Source organism: Solanum verrucosum, unplaced genomic scaffold (assembly GCF_900185275.1).
Source record: "Solanum verrucosum unplaced genomic scaffold, falcon-dt-bn FXZP01000307.1, whole genome shotgun sequence".
Lineage (NCBI taxonomy): Eukaryota > Viridiplantae > Streptophyta > Magnoliopsida > Solanales > Solanaceae > Solanum > Solanum verrucosum.
In genome coordinates, this window is record NW_026020264.1 from 2,062,793 (window position 1) to 2,077,787 (window position 14,995).

The 14,995-nt window shown below is 29.8% G+C and overlaps 1 protein-coding gene and 1 non-coding gene across 2 annotated transcripts; one reads left to right on the plus strand and one right to left on the minus strand.

Annotated features, from left to right (window-relative positions):
- The first annotated feature begins 7,504 nt into the window (after positions 1-7,504).
- LOC125833644 (transcription factor MYB46-like) lies at positions 7,505-9,829 on the plus strand. The gene is made up of 2 exons (XM_049512813.1): positions 7,505-7,800; positions 8,949-9,829. Exons 1-2 carry the CDS (start codon positions 7,505-7,507, stop codon positions 9,748-9,750), a joined length of 1,098 nt encoding a protein of 365 aa, XP_049368770.1. The 3' UTR covers positions 9,751-9,829.
- A 4,027-nt stretch (positions 9,830-13,856) lies between these two features.
- On the minus strand, positions 13,857-13,938 carry TRNAS-GCU (transfer RNA serine (anticodon GCU)). Its single transcript has one exon. It is a non-coding gene; the product is annotated as a tRNA-Ser (tRNA).
- Between the last annotated feature and the right edge of the window lie 1,057 nt (positions 13,939-14,995).

Below are 14,995 nucleotides of genomic sequence, written 5' to 3' on the forward strand. Positions count from 1 at the left end.
CTATAAATCTAACTAATTGTAAGTATCCATAAAATCAAAAAGCTATGGAGTGTAATTAAAATGTGGCAAAATTAGTCCATCATATTTTAATTCGTTCAAATTCAATCAAATCAATTTATTTGCCACATATAATTCAACGACTCCATATACCATCTATAATTTTACTAACTCAATACTCCCTCCGTCTTATTTTATGTGTGGTAGTTTGACTCGGCACAGAGTTTAAGAAAGAAAAGAAACTTTTAAAACTTGTGGTCCAAAATGAATGATAGAAAATTGTGTGGTTGTAAATTATTTCATTAAAGGTAAAATAGACATTTTATAGTTAAATTGTTACTTAATATAGAAATGCGTCATTTTTTTTGAAACTGACTAAAAAAGAAAGTAAGTCACATAAATTGTGACAGAGGTAGTATATTTTAGTCTGTTTTGGCTTCAAAATACTTTCTTCTTTTCTTTTTCTATGGATGGCATAAATATGTTCTTTCAGCCCAAAGGAGGATAATCTCTTTTGGCAGCTCAATCCTCGTAATAATAATTATGTCAATTCTGCCTAAAAGGTATTATCTGAACGTTTTTTTCTCCGGCTTGCTCTTTCAAACACCTATGAGTGCATTCGTTGAGAGCTTAAGTGCAAATAATCATTATGTCAACTTGTCTAGGGATTGATATTCTACCTTGGAACCAATTTTATTGATGATTATATATTTGTTAGATTACGACTGATTCTTTTATTTTTATATTTTTATGGTCTCATTATTAATAATTAAGCTCAACAAAATCAAATCAACCACATATAAAGAGTTCGATTTTAAAACGGATATTTTTTAAACACCACACATTAAAAGGGATCGCCCTATTCCCTAAAAACATAGATCAAAATGGAACTTCGACCAAAAATGGGCAAACTGTCCACTCTTACCATTTACTCCATCTACTTCTATTGCAATGCCTAATTCAAAATATTGAAGTAGTTCTCTCGTGAATGAGCGAGCTACAATTCTTTTTATTAGCTTTTCACGTGAAGGAATATCTTTTCTAACTTTAAAGTGTTTTTTTTTTTTTTTTTGGAACCCAAAGATAACACGCTGCCGCTACAACCTCTGTCACAGCCAGGGGCGAAGCCAGCCTTTTGTTAGGGGGTTCATTCAAACCCCCTTCGGCGGAAAATTTTACCATTTATACATGGTTAAAATTATTTTTTAAGATGTCGAACCCCCTTCGGTTAGTTCGTATGTTTAATTCTTCAGATATTGAACCCCCTTATTAAAAATCCTAGCTCCGCCACTGGTCACAACCTCTGCCCTTTGGGTGAGTATTATGTGGTGAGCACTTTGTGCGCACTGGGTAAACCCTCCACAGTGTAATAGCCTGCAAACCACACAAGGGATGTAAACTGCACTAGGCAAGCCCTATATGACATGTTCGACTCAGAATGCATTGAGGGCGGATATATAAACATATTTTCTAATTCGGTCTTAACTGATATTTATGCCTCTAAACCTTAGGTGCACACAAGTAGACATTTAAATTTCTACAAAATTGAACAACTAGACACACACTTAACATGAAAATTCACATGAAATACACTTGAAGATTTGTATACATGTCACATAAAACGCGTGTATTTGTCTACCTGTTTAACTTTATGATAGTTTAAATTTCTATTTGTGCACGTCCAAGTAAGAATTATTGCTAGCCGGCCCTATAAGAAACGAGAATTGCACATGATGGGGTCCTAATTAATCTTATTGAAGAAGAAGAATGTTGCTTGGCTTGGGTAAATTGAAGAAGTAAAGAAAAAATATATTATCTATACAGCTGTAACTACGTAGATTTATATATCTTTGAGTAGCTTAGTTGTATTTCTTTTCCACTTGTTATTTTTTCATATGGAAATCCAACTCAGCATGCAAATTAAAGTTTTCAAATACTCAAAATAGTCCCTCATATTTTTCTTAAATTGACAGAGTCTATATATTTTAAAATACCATTGATTTAATTTGCATTGCCTCTTTGTGTTGATAGAGATACCTCTGATGTGTTTTTTCATGCTTATCTGATGGTAACTACTCCCATATGAATAAGACCTAAATTAGGTATTTAGTGAGGCAGCAACAGAGTCAAAATTTCACTAAGTTCAAAATATGAAAACTCAAACTTATGAGAAGTCGAAAGGGATTCAAAATCTACAATATATACATAAAACTAACAATTTAACTATGCAGAAACAGTATCGAAGGATTTTCGAATGAACTCCTCGGTCCCTTCTGACTCCGCCTCTGAGTGGGTAGGTGAGGGACGTCAATAAATCAAAGACATTTTTTTTTTTTGAAAATATTAATATTTAAAGTAATATTATAATTTGGTGTAGTAATTTTAAGATTTTTATTTTTTGTCTTAAAGTAATATTTACTTTTTATTATTTTCAAGCGGTCTTAACATACTATAATTTTATGTCTTCATATAATGATTAATGATATTTGCGCACAAATATGAAAAAGTACATATTGGACACCCCTACGTAAATGGGATGTTTCTTCCATTACTTTTTATTTAAAAAAAAAACTATATTCTGAATTAATGTATAGTTGACTTCAAGAGATTAAATTAAAATTGCAATCTCACAAAAAGTCTTTCTTGCATTTTAATAATAATGTTGTTTCATCGAATGATAATTCGTCATCGTAAGGCAAAGGCTGACCAATTCTACGAGATAATTTTTGCTCAACAATAAATGTGTTTTGTATTGTCAAATATTTACACTTTAGAGTGATTTTAAGGGAGATGTATCTAATAAAAATAAAATTTGGTGGAAAGAGAAAAGAATGAATCAAGTTGTATCTTATAATGATTGGACTAATTATAGAGGGTATTTAGCTAAATTAATTAATTTATAAGATGATCAAATTAATTTAAGCAATTTTTTAAGTTTACTGATGCATTTGTTAAAAGTGCTTATAAACCAAATGCTTATAAGTTAAAATTAATGTTCAGCTTATAATCACTTCTAGTTTGATTAATTATTTTTTGGGGGAATTTTCGCATATAGTCACTCAAAAATAACTTAATTGTGCTTCATAATTATAATTTACTAATTATGATTTGTAGCTACATGTTAGAGAGAGGAGAGAGAGATTGAGAAAGGCGAGCAAGATTAGGAGAGGGAGGAGAGAGACGAGCAATAGAGGGCAGAGAGACAAATTGTATATGTATATATGTCGAATTGTTTATGTATATCTGTCAAAATAATTGTATATATGTAATTGAAATACATATGTATTTGTATATCTGGCGAGTGAGATTGGGAGAGGGAGGAGAGAGGTGAGCGAGATTGAGAAAGAGAGGAGAGAGGTCAGTGAGAGAGGGCAGAGAGTGGAGAGAGGCAAACTATATATGTATATCTGTCAGATAAATTGGAGTCCGGAGCCAAAAGGGCAAAAAAATTATCAAAAATTCCAAAAGGGCACATCAATTTTTTTTAAAACCAAAAGGACAAAATCGCTCCTGACGAGGCGATTACCCTCTGACACAATGCGATTTTGTAATAAATTTTTTTTTATTAAAAATCGCATTGTGTCAGAGGGTAATCGCTTCGTTAGGAGCGATTTTGCCCTTTAGATTTAAAAAAATTTTGATGTGCCCTTTGAAATTTTTGACAATTTTTTTTGCCCTTTTGGCTCCGGACTCAGATAAATTGTATATATGTAATTGATATATATATATGTATTTGTATATCTCACGAGAGAGATTGAGAGAGGCGAGCGAGATTGAGAGAGAGTGGAGAGAGGCCAACAAAAAATGACAGAGAGTGGAGAGAAGCTAATTGTATTTGTATATCTATCATATAATTGTATATTTATATGTACAATTTTTATTTGATAATTTGTATTTGTATATGTAAAAAAGAGGAGGGAGGCGAGATAGAGAGGAGAGAAACAACGTAAATATAGCTAAAATTAATTGTGATCCGTAATTACTTCAAACTAAAGCTATATTAGCTAATTAACTAGTATATGTTTACTTATCCGCGTAATTTTCCCTTTCTTTTTTACCATTTTTCTAGGTTTTTTTTTCTTTTCAATACGTTTCTTAAAACAAAACGCTAACTTTCTCTTCATTCTGTATTTGTTGTTCTTTTTTTTTCATACTTATAAATTAAATTATTTTTTTATCAAACGGCTGGTTATTATTAGGGTGTTCACGGTTTGGATAAATCAATCTAAATCGAAAAATCGAATCAAACCGATTAAATAAATCAATTTTATTTGGGTTTAAAAATTTTAAAACCGATATTTGATTTTGTTTTTAAAAAATGGAAGAAATAATCGAACCGAACCGATAAATTATATACATATATTTTATTTTTATACATGCATAACATATTATTTTTATAAGCAAATTTAAATATCTTATATTATATGTTTTCATAAAAAAATATTTATAATTTATTTATGAAAACAAAAATGTCCAAGGCGAGAACATTAATCTTATTGATTTCATGTATATGAGTGTCTATGATAATTTTTTGTGGACTAAGAATGTCACTGTCTCTTCCTTCTAGGCCAAAATGGTTAATTTTGAAGCTTTATTCACAATAAAACAGTGATCGAAAGTTCTGTAATGTTGGTTGTTCTAGCTATTTTTCGTTTTGAATATGAACTGTTGTCTTTTTTCCCTCTTTTGAATGATTTTTTTTAAAATTTTTTTTGTGTATGATTAATAACCAAATAATCGAACCGAAACTGATAACAACCAAACCGATAAATGTATATTATATTTGATTTGGTTTGGTTTTGATGATTTAAAAATCGATTAAATTAGTTTTGACCAATAATCGATCCAAACCGATTTGTGAACAACCCTAGTTATTATTAGTTTTAACAATTCCCATACTTATTTAAACACTGTTTATTTATAAAATCAATTTCAATAGTTTTAAAGTATTTTTTTAGCTCTTAAAACTTATCAGGTGTTTATAAAGTCAGCTGACCCAAACGGGGTGTAAGATTATTATTTTTAATTTGAAAAGTAGTTCCTCAATTTTCAAAGTTCATGAATGAAGTAACAATTGGAGTTTTAAATGTTGAACACATGATGCATAATTGGTTGACAATAATTTTTCCAATATTTGCACTATGGTCAAAGATTGCTTTCATTTCTAAAGATTGTTGTCTTTAGTGTGAAACAGATTATTATAGCACAAAATAGGGAATGTTGTCGCCTAATAACATCATAGAGAAAATTAAAAGACAGTGCAAAACACATGGCTATGTAACAATTTACACATGGAAAAACAACAGAACATGAATTTTGACCAAGAGTTAAAAAGTAAAATCTTTTGTTATAATTAGGGAAAAGGGTCTGAAAAATACTTTAACTTTGGCCGAAATTATTGTTACGATATCAAACTTTATGGAGGACCTTTTACCCTTGCACTATTTAATAGTGTATTTTAAAGATATATATATATATGTGTGTGTGTGTGTGTGTGTGTCCACATGGACATGTTACTATTTATAATTATGTAATATTTATGATGTCCATGTGGGCACATATATACCTTTAAAATACACTATTAAATAGTGTAGGGGTAAAAGGTCCTTTTCAAAATTCGTATCGTAACAATAATTTCGACCAAAATTCGGATATATTTCAGACTTTTTCCCTTATAATTATAATTGAATAATTACTATTATTTCACTTTATTCCCCTCTTCTTTAAATAATTGTTTCCTATTTTATTCACTTTAAAGAAGTATAATTTTGACTTGTAATCATCAATAATATCGAGATGTAACTTGTGGGGGGGTGGGTTCAACATCGAGTAAATTTTTTTGAAGTGGGACGGGTCTGATTCTATTATTATGTAAAATAAAATGAATCTCAAACCTAAAGCAATGTCGAAAGCTAGTTTATAAAAATAAGAACCACTCAAAATCATATAAGGAGATTAAACATCCATCCAAGACCGACCTGGAATAATCAACGTACACGGTACAACTATAAACATTTAGTTGAATGGATTCACTTCTTTTTAAAAAAAGTTCACCCTTCATAGCAAAATTATTAGTAAAGGTGTTTAGCTTTTCGAATATAGTGTTCTTTTTTCTTTTTTTCTTTCTTAGGGCAAATGATAATACTTCCCAATTAGTCTTTTTTTATTTTATTCAGTAAGACGTGCTGAACATCAAACCATGAGCTTTGACGATTGTACCATATACTTTAAGGAAAAATAATTGATTTTATATTAGAATTCCCTTCTTGATCAAGACAACCCCATGATTGCATAAAAGAACATAAATATTAAATTTGTCTTCCCACGTAGTGGAAAGAAAAAACATTTTTTTAGTAACTTTAACTTACTTTACAAGAATGGAAGTTTGGTATAGTGTTGAGGAATACTATACAAACATTCTTTATATATATTATATTTAATAGTAACATATATGAATAATATAATGCAAAATGAAGCACTAATCATTTCAATAGTATCTGTCGACAGATAATTTGCTTCAAAAATCCGTTAGATGAAACTGAAAGGCTTATTATTTTGAACGTTATTTTCATTCTTCATGCAACAAACAACTCAAATTAAAGACTTGTAGAAGATTAATTAAATTTGAGTTAAAATAAAGATTCAAAGTAGACATAGACACGCGTACCTTAATATAACATATTAAGTTACCATCACACAATTTAGAAAATGTGTACAACAATTGTAGTACTTTATGTTATTTGTGAATATATTGTACATGTACTCTTCCTTTTCTTTGAAAATTTAGACTTAAGGTGCAAGTGAGAAGTTGAAAGAAAAGAGAAATGAAAACTTCTGTGGGTGGTAATGGTGATGATGAAAGTGATATTTTGTGGGGTTGTGTTTTTTTTTTTTTTTAAAAAATCATTTATAAAATATTATTAATTGTGAGAATTAAATAAAAAATAAAGAGGCAAATTAGTTGGTTAAAGAAAACAATTATAGGTGGAGTGGAAAACGGATTGAGAGGGACGTTCCTTTGGGCCAGGGGCGGAGCTAATAGCCTGCAAGCAAGTTCGGGTTGAATTCAGTAGATTTGTTCAGACAGTGTATTTATGTTGATAAATTCATTAAATATATACACATATTTAAATTTAAAACTCAGTTATTATCAATCAAATGAAAATCGTATTATAAAATTCAGAACTCATAAAGTTGAAATTCTGATTTCGCGGTTTGAGAGAGAGAGAGAGAGAGTGATGGTTGGTCTTCTTGTCTTTGACTCTATCTAGTCTCTTTCGTTGCATTTTTCTTCACTCACAAGGTAATCATCATATGTGTATGAGAAATGGAACACATTTTGCTTCCACTTCACATAATCTTTTTTATATTTTTTTCCTTCTCTTTCTTATTATTCCATTCTATATATCTTCTTCATATCTTTTCACCATCAAAGCCTAGCAAAACATATCATATATTTTTTTCTCCTCATCATCATCTTCTTAGGGTTTTTAAGTCTTTGTTATCGATGAGGAAGCCGGAACATAATAATACAACGATGAAGGAGAAGGAGAAAGTGAATAAATTAGGGAAATTAAGAAAAGGCTTATGGTCACCAGAAGAAGATGAGAAGTTGATGAGTTACATGTTAACAAATGGTCAAGGATGTTGGAGTGACATTGCTAGAAATGCTGGATTACAAAGATGTGGTAAGAGTTGTCGTCTTCGATGGATTAATTACTTGAGGCCTGACCTTAAACGCGGCGCCTTTTCTCTTCAAGAAGAAGAACTCATTGTTCATTTGCATTCTATTCTGGGAAATAGGTACACATATACACTCTTTCACATTTTCTACTTTCTATCAAGTAGTATATTTTGGAGCCATGTTGGTTTTACCGTGAATGAAATGAGTGAAAATCATGAGAAGTTAGGGTTCAAATTTCAGTACACACGAAAATATTAGTAGTACTTATCTTTTTGTATTTGTATTGGTGGTCAAAGTTAACCAATAATCATGCTAGCTAGACACTATTGATATTGAGAAGAAGAGATCGATCAAGAGAGTATGAGGGTGTTAATGGAACTAAAATGTGAATAGGTTTTTTTTTTTTTTTTTATCATCTAGCTTGAAATTAGATATTGATTTTAATATAACTAAACCGCGATATTTTTTGACTTTTATAACGAGACATTGCTATAAAGAACATATAATTATACAACTCATTTTTAGTAAAATGATAGAGGATGGTGTACATATATATGACACTTGCATATGATCTTCTATGCATTAAATATACTAAGGGGTATAGTTTTTTTAAAATTATTGGTTGACTTATGGTTAACCTACTTTATGCCTACACACACAAAATAAAAATCCTCTTTCAACACTAAATCTCAAGCTCTGAGAAGGATAATTTTACTTTACTCTACAACTCCTAATTGTCATGTTTAATTAGTCCTTTTTCACCATTTTCTCTTATGTTAGGGCATTATATTATACAAACCCCATTTACTGTTAAATCTTAAGCCATTCTATTAATAGCTTTGACTCAAACTTCGTATATGTATAATTTTTTACTAATAAGTAATATAATTGACTCCAACCCCAGAGTCCAAGCACTTGTACTTAATTTTTTTCAGTATTTCCGATTTCAAGTAGGAGATTTATGAATTAAAAAAATCTGAAGGGAAAATTAGATAATTAAATAGGGAGAGAAGTTCATTAAGTAAAAGAAAACTAAAAATGACTATCTACTGTCATATATAATTAATTTATTTCAGGAACTATATAATTAATCCGTTATTTAGTTAGTCAATTTGATTTTCCTCCAACACTTGTAGGCCGTAGCAGGGAAACAATTTCAATTTTCAAACAAATATTATTTGTTAATGAAACTAACATAATGCATGCAAATCCATGATGTACTTTATTTCCATTACTTTAAACCTTATATATTTTGCTTATATTATAGGTGGTCACAAATTGCAGCTCGTCTTCCAGGGAGGACAGATAATGAAATCAAGAATTTCTGGAATTCCACGATTAAAAAGAGACTGAAAAACAACAATAACAACAACAACAACAACAACAGTAACAACAGCACGCCATCGCCTAACACGAGTGATTCTTCGATGGGAGGAATATTTCCAATGCAAGGGCACGATGTAAATGTTATGGCAGCGTTATGCATGGATAATTCGTCGTCTACTACTTCAGGATCATCCATGCAAGCCATGGTACCTAGCAACCATTTCAACCCTTTCCCTCAGCTTGATAATACAAGTTACGATATATCTGGATTAGTCGGGCCAGTGAATTTAGGTCAATTTGGTTGTAGTAGAGGTGATGCTGGATTTTTGGACTATGGAGTTGTGGAAACTTATAGTATGATGGGGTTAGGAAGTGATGAATTTTCAATACCTTCTTTAGAGGGTGTTAATAATAAGAGTACTACTACTATGGGAGAGAATAATAATAACAATAATAGTGATGTTGATTTTAGTAGTAATAACATTGTTAGTGGTGCCAATGACTATGATTCCATGATTGAGAAGAAAATTACAAATGGTAACAACAACAACAACAACAACAACCAACACTTGATGAATATGAGTGGAAGTAGTGATCAAAGCCTAAAGGTTGAAGACTATATGGTTGGTTTTGGGAATCATCATCATTGGCATGGAGAAAGCTTAAGAATTGGAGAATTTGATTGGGAAGGTTTGTTGGCAAATGTTTCCTCTTTACCTTACCTTGATTTTCAAGTTGAATAACTACTCTCTCCAACCCTTTCAACCCCACATATACCCCCACAAAATGACACAAATACCCCTCTTCTCAATATTTCTTTCTTTTTTTGATAATTGCACATTTAAATTCAGAAGACCAGTAATGAAGCAAAATTCGAAATTCAGTGAATAATAGGTCTGTCGAGACTTTTATCTTCCTTCCCATATCTTCTTCTTCTTCCTTCAATTCATTATACATAAATTGTCCCCCTCCTCAATTCTCCACAACTTCATCTTAGAGAAAATTTTGAGATATACTTCTTTTCTTTATTTGCAATTATCTAATACTTCCACTAGATTTTCTTTTTGTTTACCATTTCCTTTTTTTTTTCTTTGAATCGTACATTGAGGAATATTATGGGGATTCTAGGGGAGAAATAATAATCTTTCTCATCAAGAATTGAGCAAAGTGTGAATAGAAAAATGAGCAAAGTACAGATCGATCATATAGAAGATTATGAAGAGAAAGTAAATAAAAAGGTCAAAATTGTTGATTTGTAAGCAGTATTTGTGTACAGATGTGGATCAATTTAATCAATCAATAATCTTTTGAATTTTAAGAGAATTTTAGTCAGTTACATGTTTCTCAGAAATATAGATAGAAAAAATTGTTGTACGTACTTTGTATTTACAAAGGAATAAGAAGCATTGTTAGTTTTTTCATATGATCAATATTTCAATACTTTTAATCCCCCTATATATACCCTCCTTCTCTCTCAAAATTGCTTATATAATATGGTTTTGTGTTTTATGCGTAGAAATTAAACTCATATAGTCATATATACAATATTTAATTTTGAATTCATGTTGTATGCATTGATAGAATAAATATTTTTTTATTATATATCCGGTTAAAATTGACATTCAACAACATATCAAACCTAGATATGATAAAATAAATAATAAATTAATAAGCTACTATTTGTAATGGACTAAATCATAATAATTGTGTATAGTTTTTTTTACGCTATCATTATATATGATTTAACTTTTTCGACACTTAATTTGATGATGGGAAATTAAATTAAGTTGGATCAATTTGTAGGTGGAACGATTTTATTTTCTTTAACAAAGCTCATTAAACATTTTGTTCGTCGCTTAATCTTGACCATTACTACTAATAAAAGTTGCAACAAAATTGCCTCCCAAGCTGAGCGAGCTGCCTATGAAATCTTTTATATATATATATCAATTCCCAGGATTGCGATCATAACGATGTATATATAAATCATGTAGAAGCACAACAAAAGGTGGGACTTCCGCCTTACCCCAAAAGTATATATACATCAGAGCGAGATTGCCGAGTAATCCTAAAAAAAGGAGAATGTTTAATTATGTCACTGCTTAATATTTCTGCATATACTAACCAAAAATTGGTTTTATCGTATCTTATTCTTATGCTAGGTAATCGCATCTTGTCTAGAAATTAGAAAATAAAGAAATTGCGATCTCAGTATATTTTAGGACTATAGATGATATATATACTGAAATTTGATATTGCATTAAATGAATTCATATAGTTGGAATTGTGTAAAGAACCTAATAACTGCTAGAGATCATAAATTAGTTTTAATCTAATTTTGATCTTAATATAAAAATATAGTGTTTGGGAACTTACCTCATGTTGAAGAAGAAGGAAGCTGACGATTGGAACAAGTCCAACGAAGCTGACTGACGAGTTTACAACACTGCTAGGATTAGACTACTTATATTAATTAGGATTATATTACGACTATAATTATATTATGATTAGGATTATATTACGACTAGGATTAGATTATTTATAATTGCATTATTATTATTATTAGGGATAATGGTCTGAAAAATACCTCAACTTTGGTCGAATTTGTTGTTGCGATACTAAACTTTCATGAGGACCTATTACCTCCCTGGACTATTTAATAGTATACTTTTTACCCCCTGAACTATTTAATAGTGTATTTTAAAGGTATATATGTGCCCACGTGAACACATTACAATTTATAATTTTGCATTATTTTTTATGTCCACGTGGGCAAATATATATGTTTAAAATACGGTATTAAATAGTCTAGGGAGGTAATAGCTAGTCCTCATGGAAGTTTAGTATCGCAACAGCAAATTCGACCAAAGTGGAGGTATTTTTTAGACCCTTATCCCTTATTATTATAGTAGTAATATGTATTGTAGTAGGACTCTAAGTATAGTTAACTTAAGACTCTACAATTCTCTCCCTATATAAGGAGGTTGTAACTCAACCTTATTTTCATCAATACAATCCTTGATTTCTCTAATCCTAGACGTGAGATTTCTACACCTCATAGTTGCTTAAACTTTCATCTGATTCAAACCACTAAACCTGAGTTATTTTCATGGCACTTCTTCTACACTGACTTGCATTATGGTAGCATCATTAGGTGTGAATATATGCATGAGGTAATTAGGTCAATACCAAATAAATTATTATATTCGTTGAAAAATGTTTAATGGTTATTTCTACAAATATTTTTATTGAATCGGCAGAAAAAATATATATATTAATGTTTTCATATAGGAAAAATAAGATGCATGTTTTCTACTATTTTAGTGAGAAATTATTTCCTACCAATCTTCATACATTTTTCATTAAGTTGGTTAAAAAAAAAAATGAGTAGGAAAATCATGTTCTACATCATAAATTTCTCACTTATTCGCGTAGAAAGAACTTTATTCCTAGTAGTGGGTGACCTAAGGTCAATTAATAATACTTCTTTGTTTCAACTTGAATCTCTTTCTTTTCTTTTTAGTCGTTTTTAAAAAAAAAAGACTTTTTCTTGTTTTAAAAATTCTATAATCTGAACTTTTCATATGACATGCTTTAGATTACAAGACCAAATAATATTGTTATCCATTCGATATTGTTTTTGTCTAAGACCAGGGGCGGCTCAACATAATTCGAGGCCTAAAACAAACTTTTAATTAGAGGCCTAAAATCTAAATAAACTTTCTTTGTATTTATTTATTTTTCTAAATTTTTAGATGTAAATTACTACTAAATATCTTTTATATAAATAATTTTTTTCAAATACTTTTTTCAATTATTATTTTAGGTAAGATTTTATCAATTCAACATTGAAAAACATCCTTTTATTAAGATAATTATTATATGAATTATGAACATAATTCTATAAGTAATAAGTTGATAAACTTTAAAGATAAGAGTTAGAATCATAGAATCTGATTCAAAAAGCTGATAACTTTGTATGCCTACTTTAATATGAAAATTTACGAAGAAATAAAAAATGAATTTGTAATTTACTTTGTTCAACACTTTTCGACTATTGATTCATATTTTTGAGAGTGTATTACTCTAACTATCAAAGATTTGAAAAAATAGAGTGCAAAAAAGAGTTAAAAAATAATAAATAATGTGAGTGTTAGCGAAAAAAATGTAAGAGTCCAGAACAATGTTTTCTTGATTTCTTCTATTTTAATGGAATTAAAATACATAATTTTTTATTTGTAGAAATTTGAGGCCCCCAAAAACAGGGGGCCTAAGGCCAATGCCTTAAATTTTATACACAAGAGCCGCCCCTGTCTAAGACCATAAGATTTGATTTTTTTTTTCTTCTTAAATTTCGCATAAAGTCAAAACCAAATAAAAAATTAAATCAAAATGGAGGAAATGGTTAAATCACGGTTTCTTCGTGCAAGTTTGTCTACTAGTAGTCTAGAACTTATACTATTTATATCTATCTATCTACGACGAGCTATAAAGTCTAGAAACTATAAGTATGTCTTATGAAATCATTATTATTTGACTTTGAAGTACATTTACTTTGGACAATTAGACCAATAATATAAAGTATTTTTCATTCTTAATTAAAATTTTCGGCTTGAGTCTCTTTAGATATGGAGTTACTTTCTTTAAGGAGTACTTTACCTCTCCCTCCCAATATAACCTCAGTGCTTGTATCAAATATCGGGATGGAGAATTAAAAAATAACTAGTAATTGTATCACTAACACTACAACAAAAACACTTTTTAGCGGCAATAAATATATACAATAACAAAAGGGCTAAAGTCTTTACTTAAATTTATATTAGAGAATCAGAAGGAAAAATGATTAAAACGTCGCCTGAGAGATTCGAACTCTCGCGGGGAAACCCCATGTACTTAGCAGGCACACGCCTTAACCACTCGGCCAAAGCGACGCTTATTGTGAAAATTCAAAATGGATTATAACTATAAATAAATTTAAAATCACACTTCAAATATCCAATAATAAAGTAGAGCTTTAAGGCCCAACATTCTTGAACGGCCCGTTCTTGAAAATAAGAACAAACACAAAAAAGAATATAAGCCCATTTTGATTGGGTTTACTAGGCCCAGCAATCACATAGGCCATAGCCCTAAATACAGTCAGTATATGCAAAGTTATTTTAAAAAGTAGGGAAATTTTTCAAAAGAGCAATATTTTAGCTTTAAGTGGGACTTCTTAGCAACAGTTTCATTATTTATTAAAAATGTCATTATTTTAGTTTATTAAGGGATTAGTTATGTATTTATTTTATTTTGATTAATTTGAAAGAATACAAATAATTAATAACAGAACAGAGAAAATCATGGAACAAAAAAAATCAAAAAAGGTAAAAAACATTTTAAATACCAATCAGTTACGTTTTGAAAAGAGCATAAATAGTCATCTTTCCATCGAGCGCTTTTTTGCTTTCTTCTTAAGAACATCAAAAAATAAAATTAAAATAATTTAGTTTGTCTTCCGAATCATTCATCTGATAACTTTCAAAACCTCTTACAGTTGAATACGACATATTTTTGAAACATAATTTTTCAAATTTGACAACTATAAATTTGTCGCATCCAGTGAACAATCGAAAAACAATCAGGTATTTTTTTCGATTTTTTTATTTGTTTGGATGAGATATTCGTATATGTCGAGTACAAGAGTGTTACTTTTTTTCCTGATTGAATCAGTGAAATCTTTGTATGCATTGGGATTTATAGCTTTTTCGGATGTTTTGTATCCAAATTATGATGTATAACGAATGAAATTGTTTTTTTTTAGTTTAGTAGTTGTTTTTTTTCTGTTTGAATGCATACAATAATTTGTATCTCATTAAGTTAATGTAACTAATCGATCATGAACTATATGTTGAATACAACAATATATGAATACAAAAGTGAGATGAAAATACAAAGTGAGATTGAATATAAAGTTGTGAATACAAAAGAAATACTCTCTTCATTTGA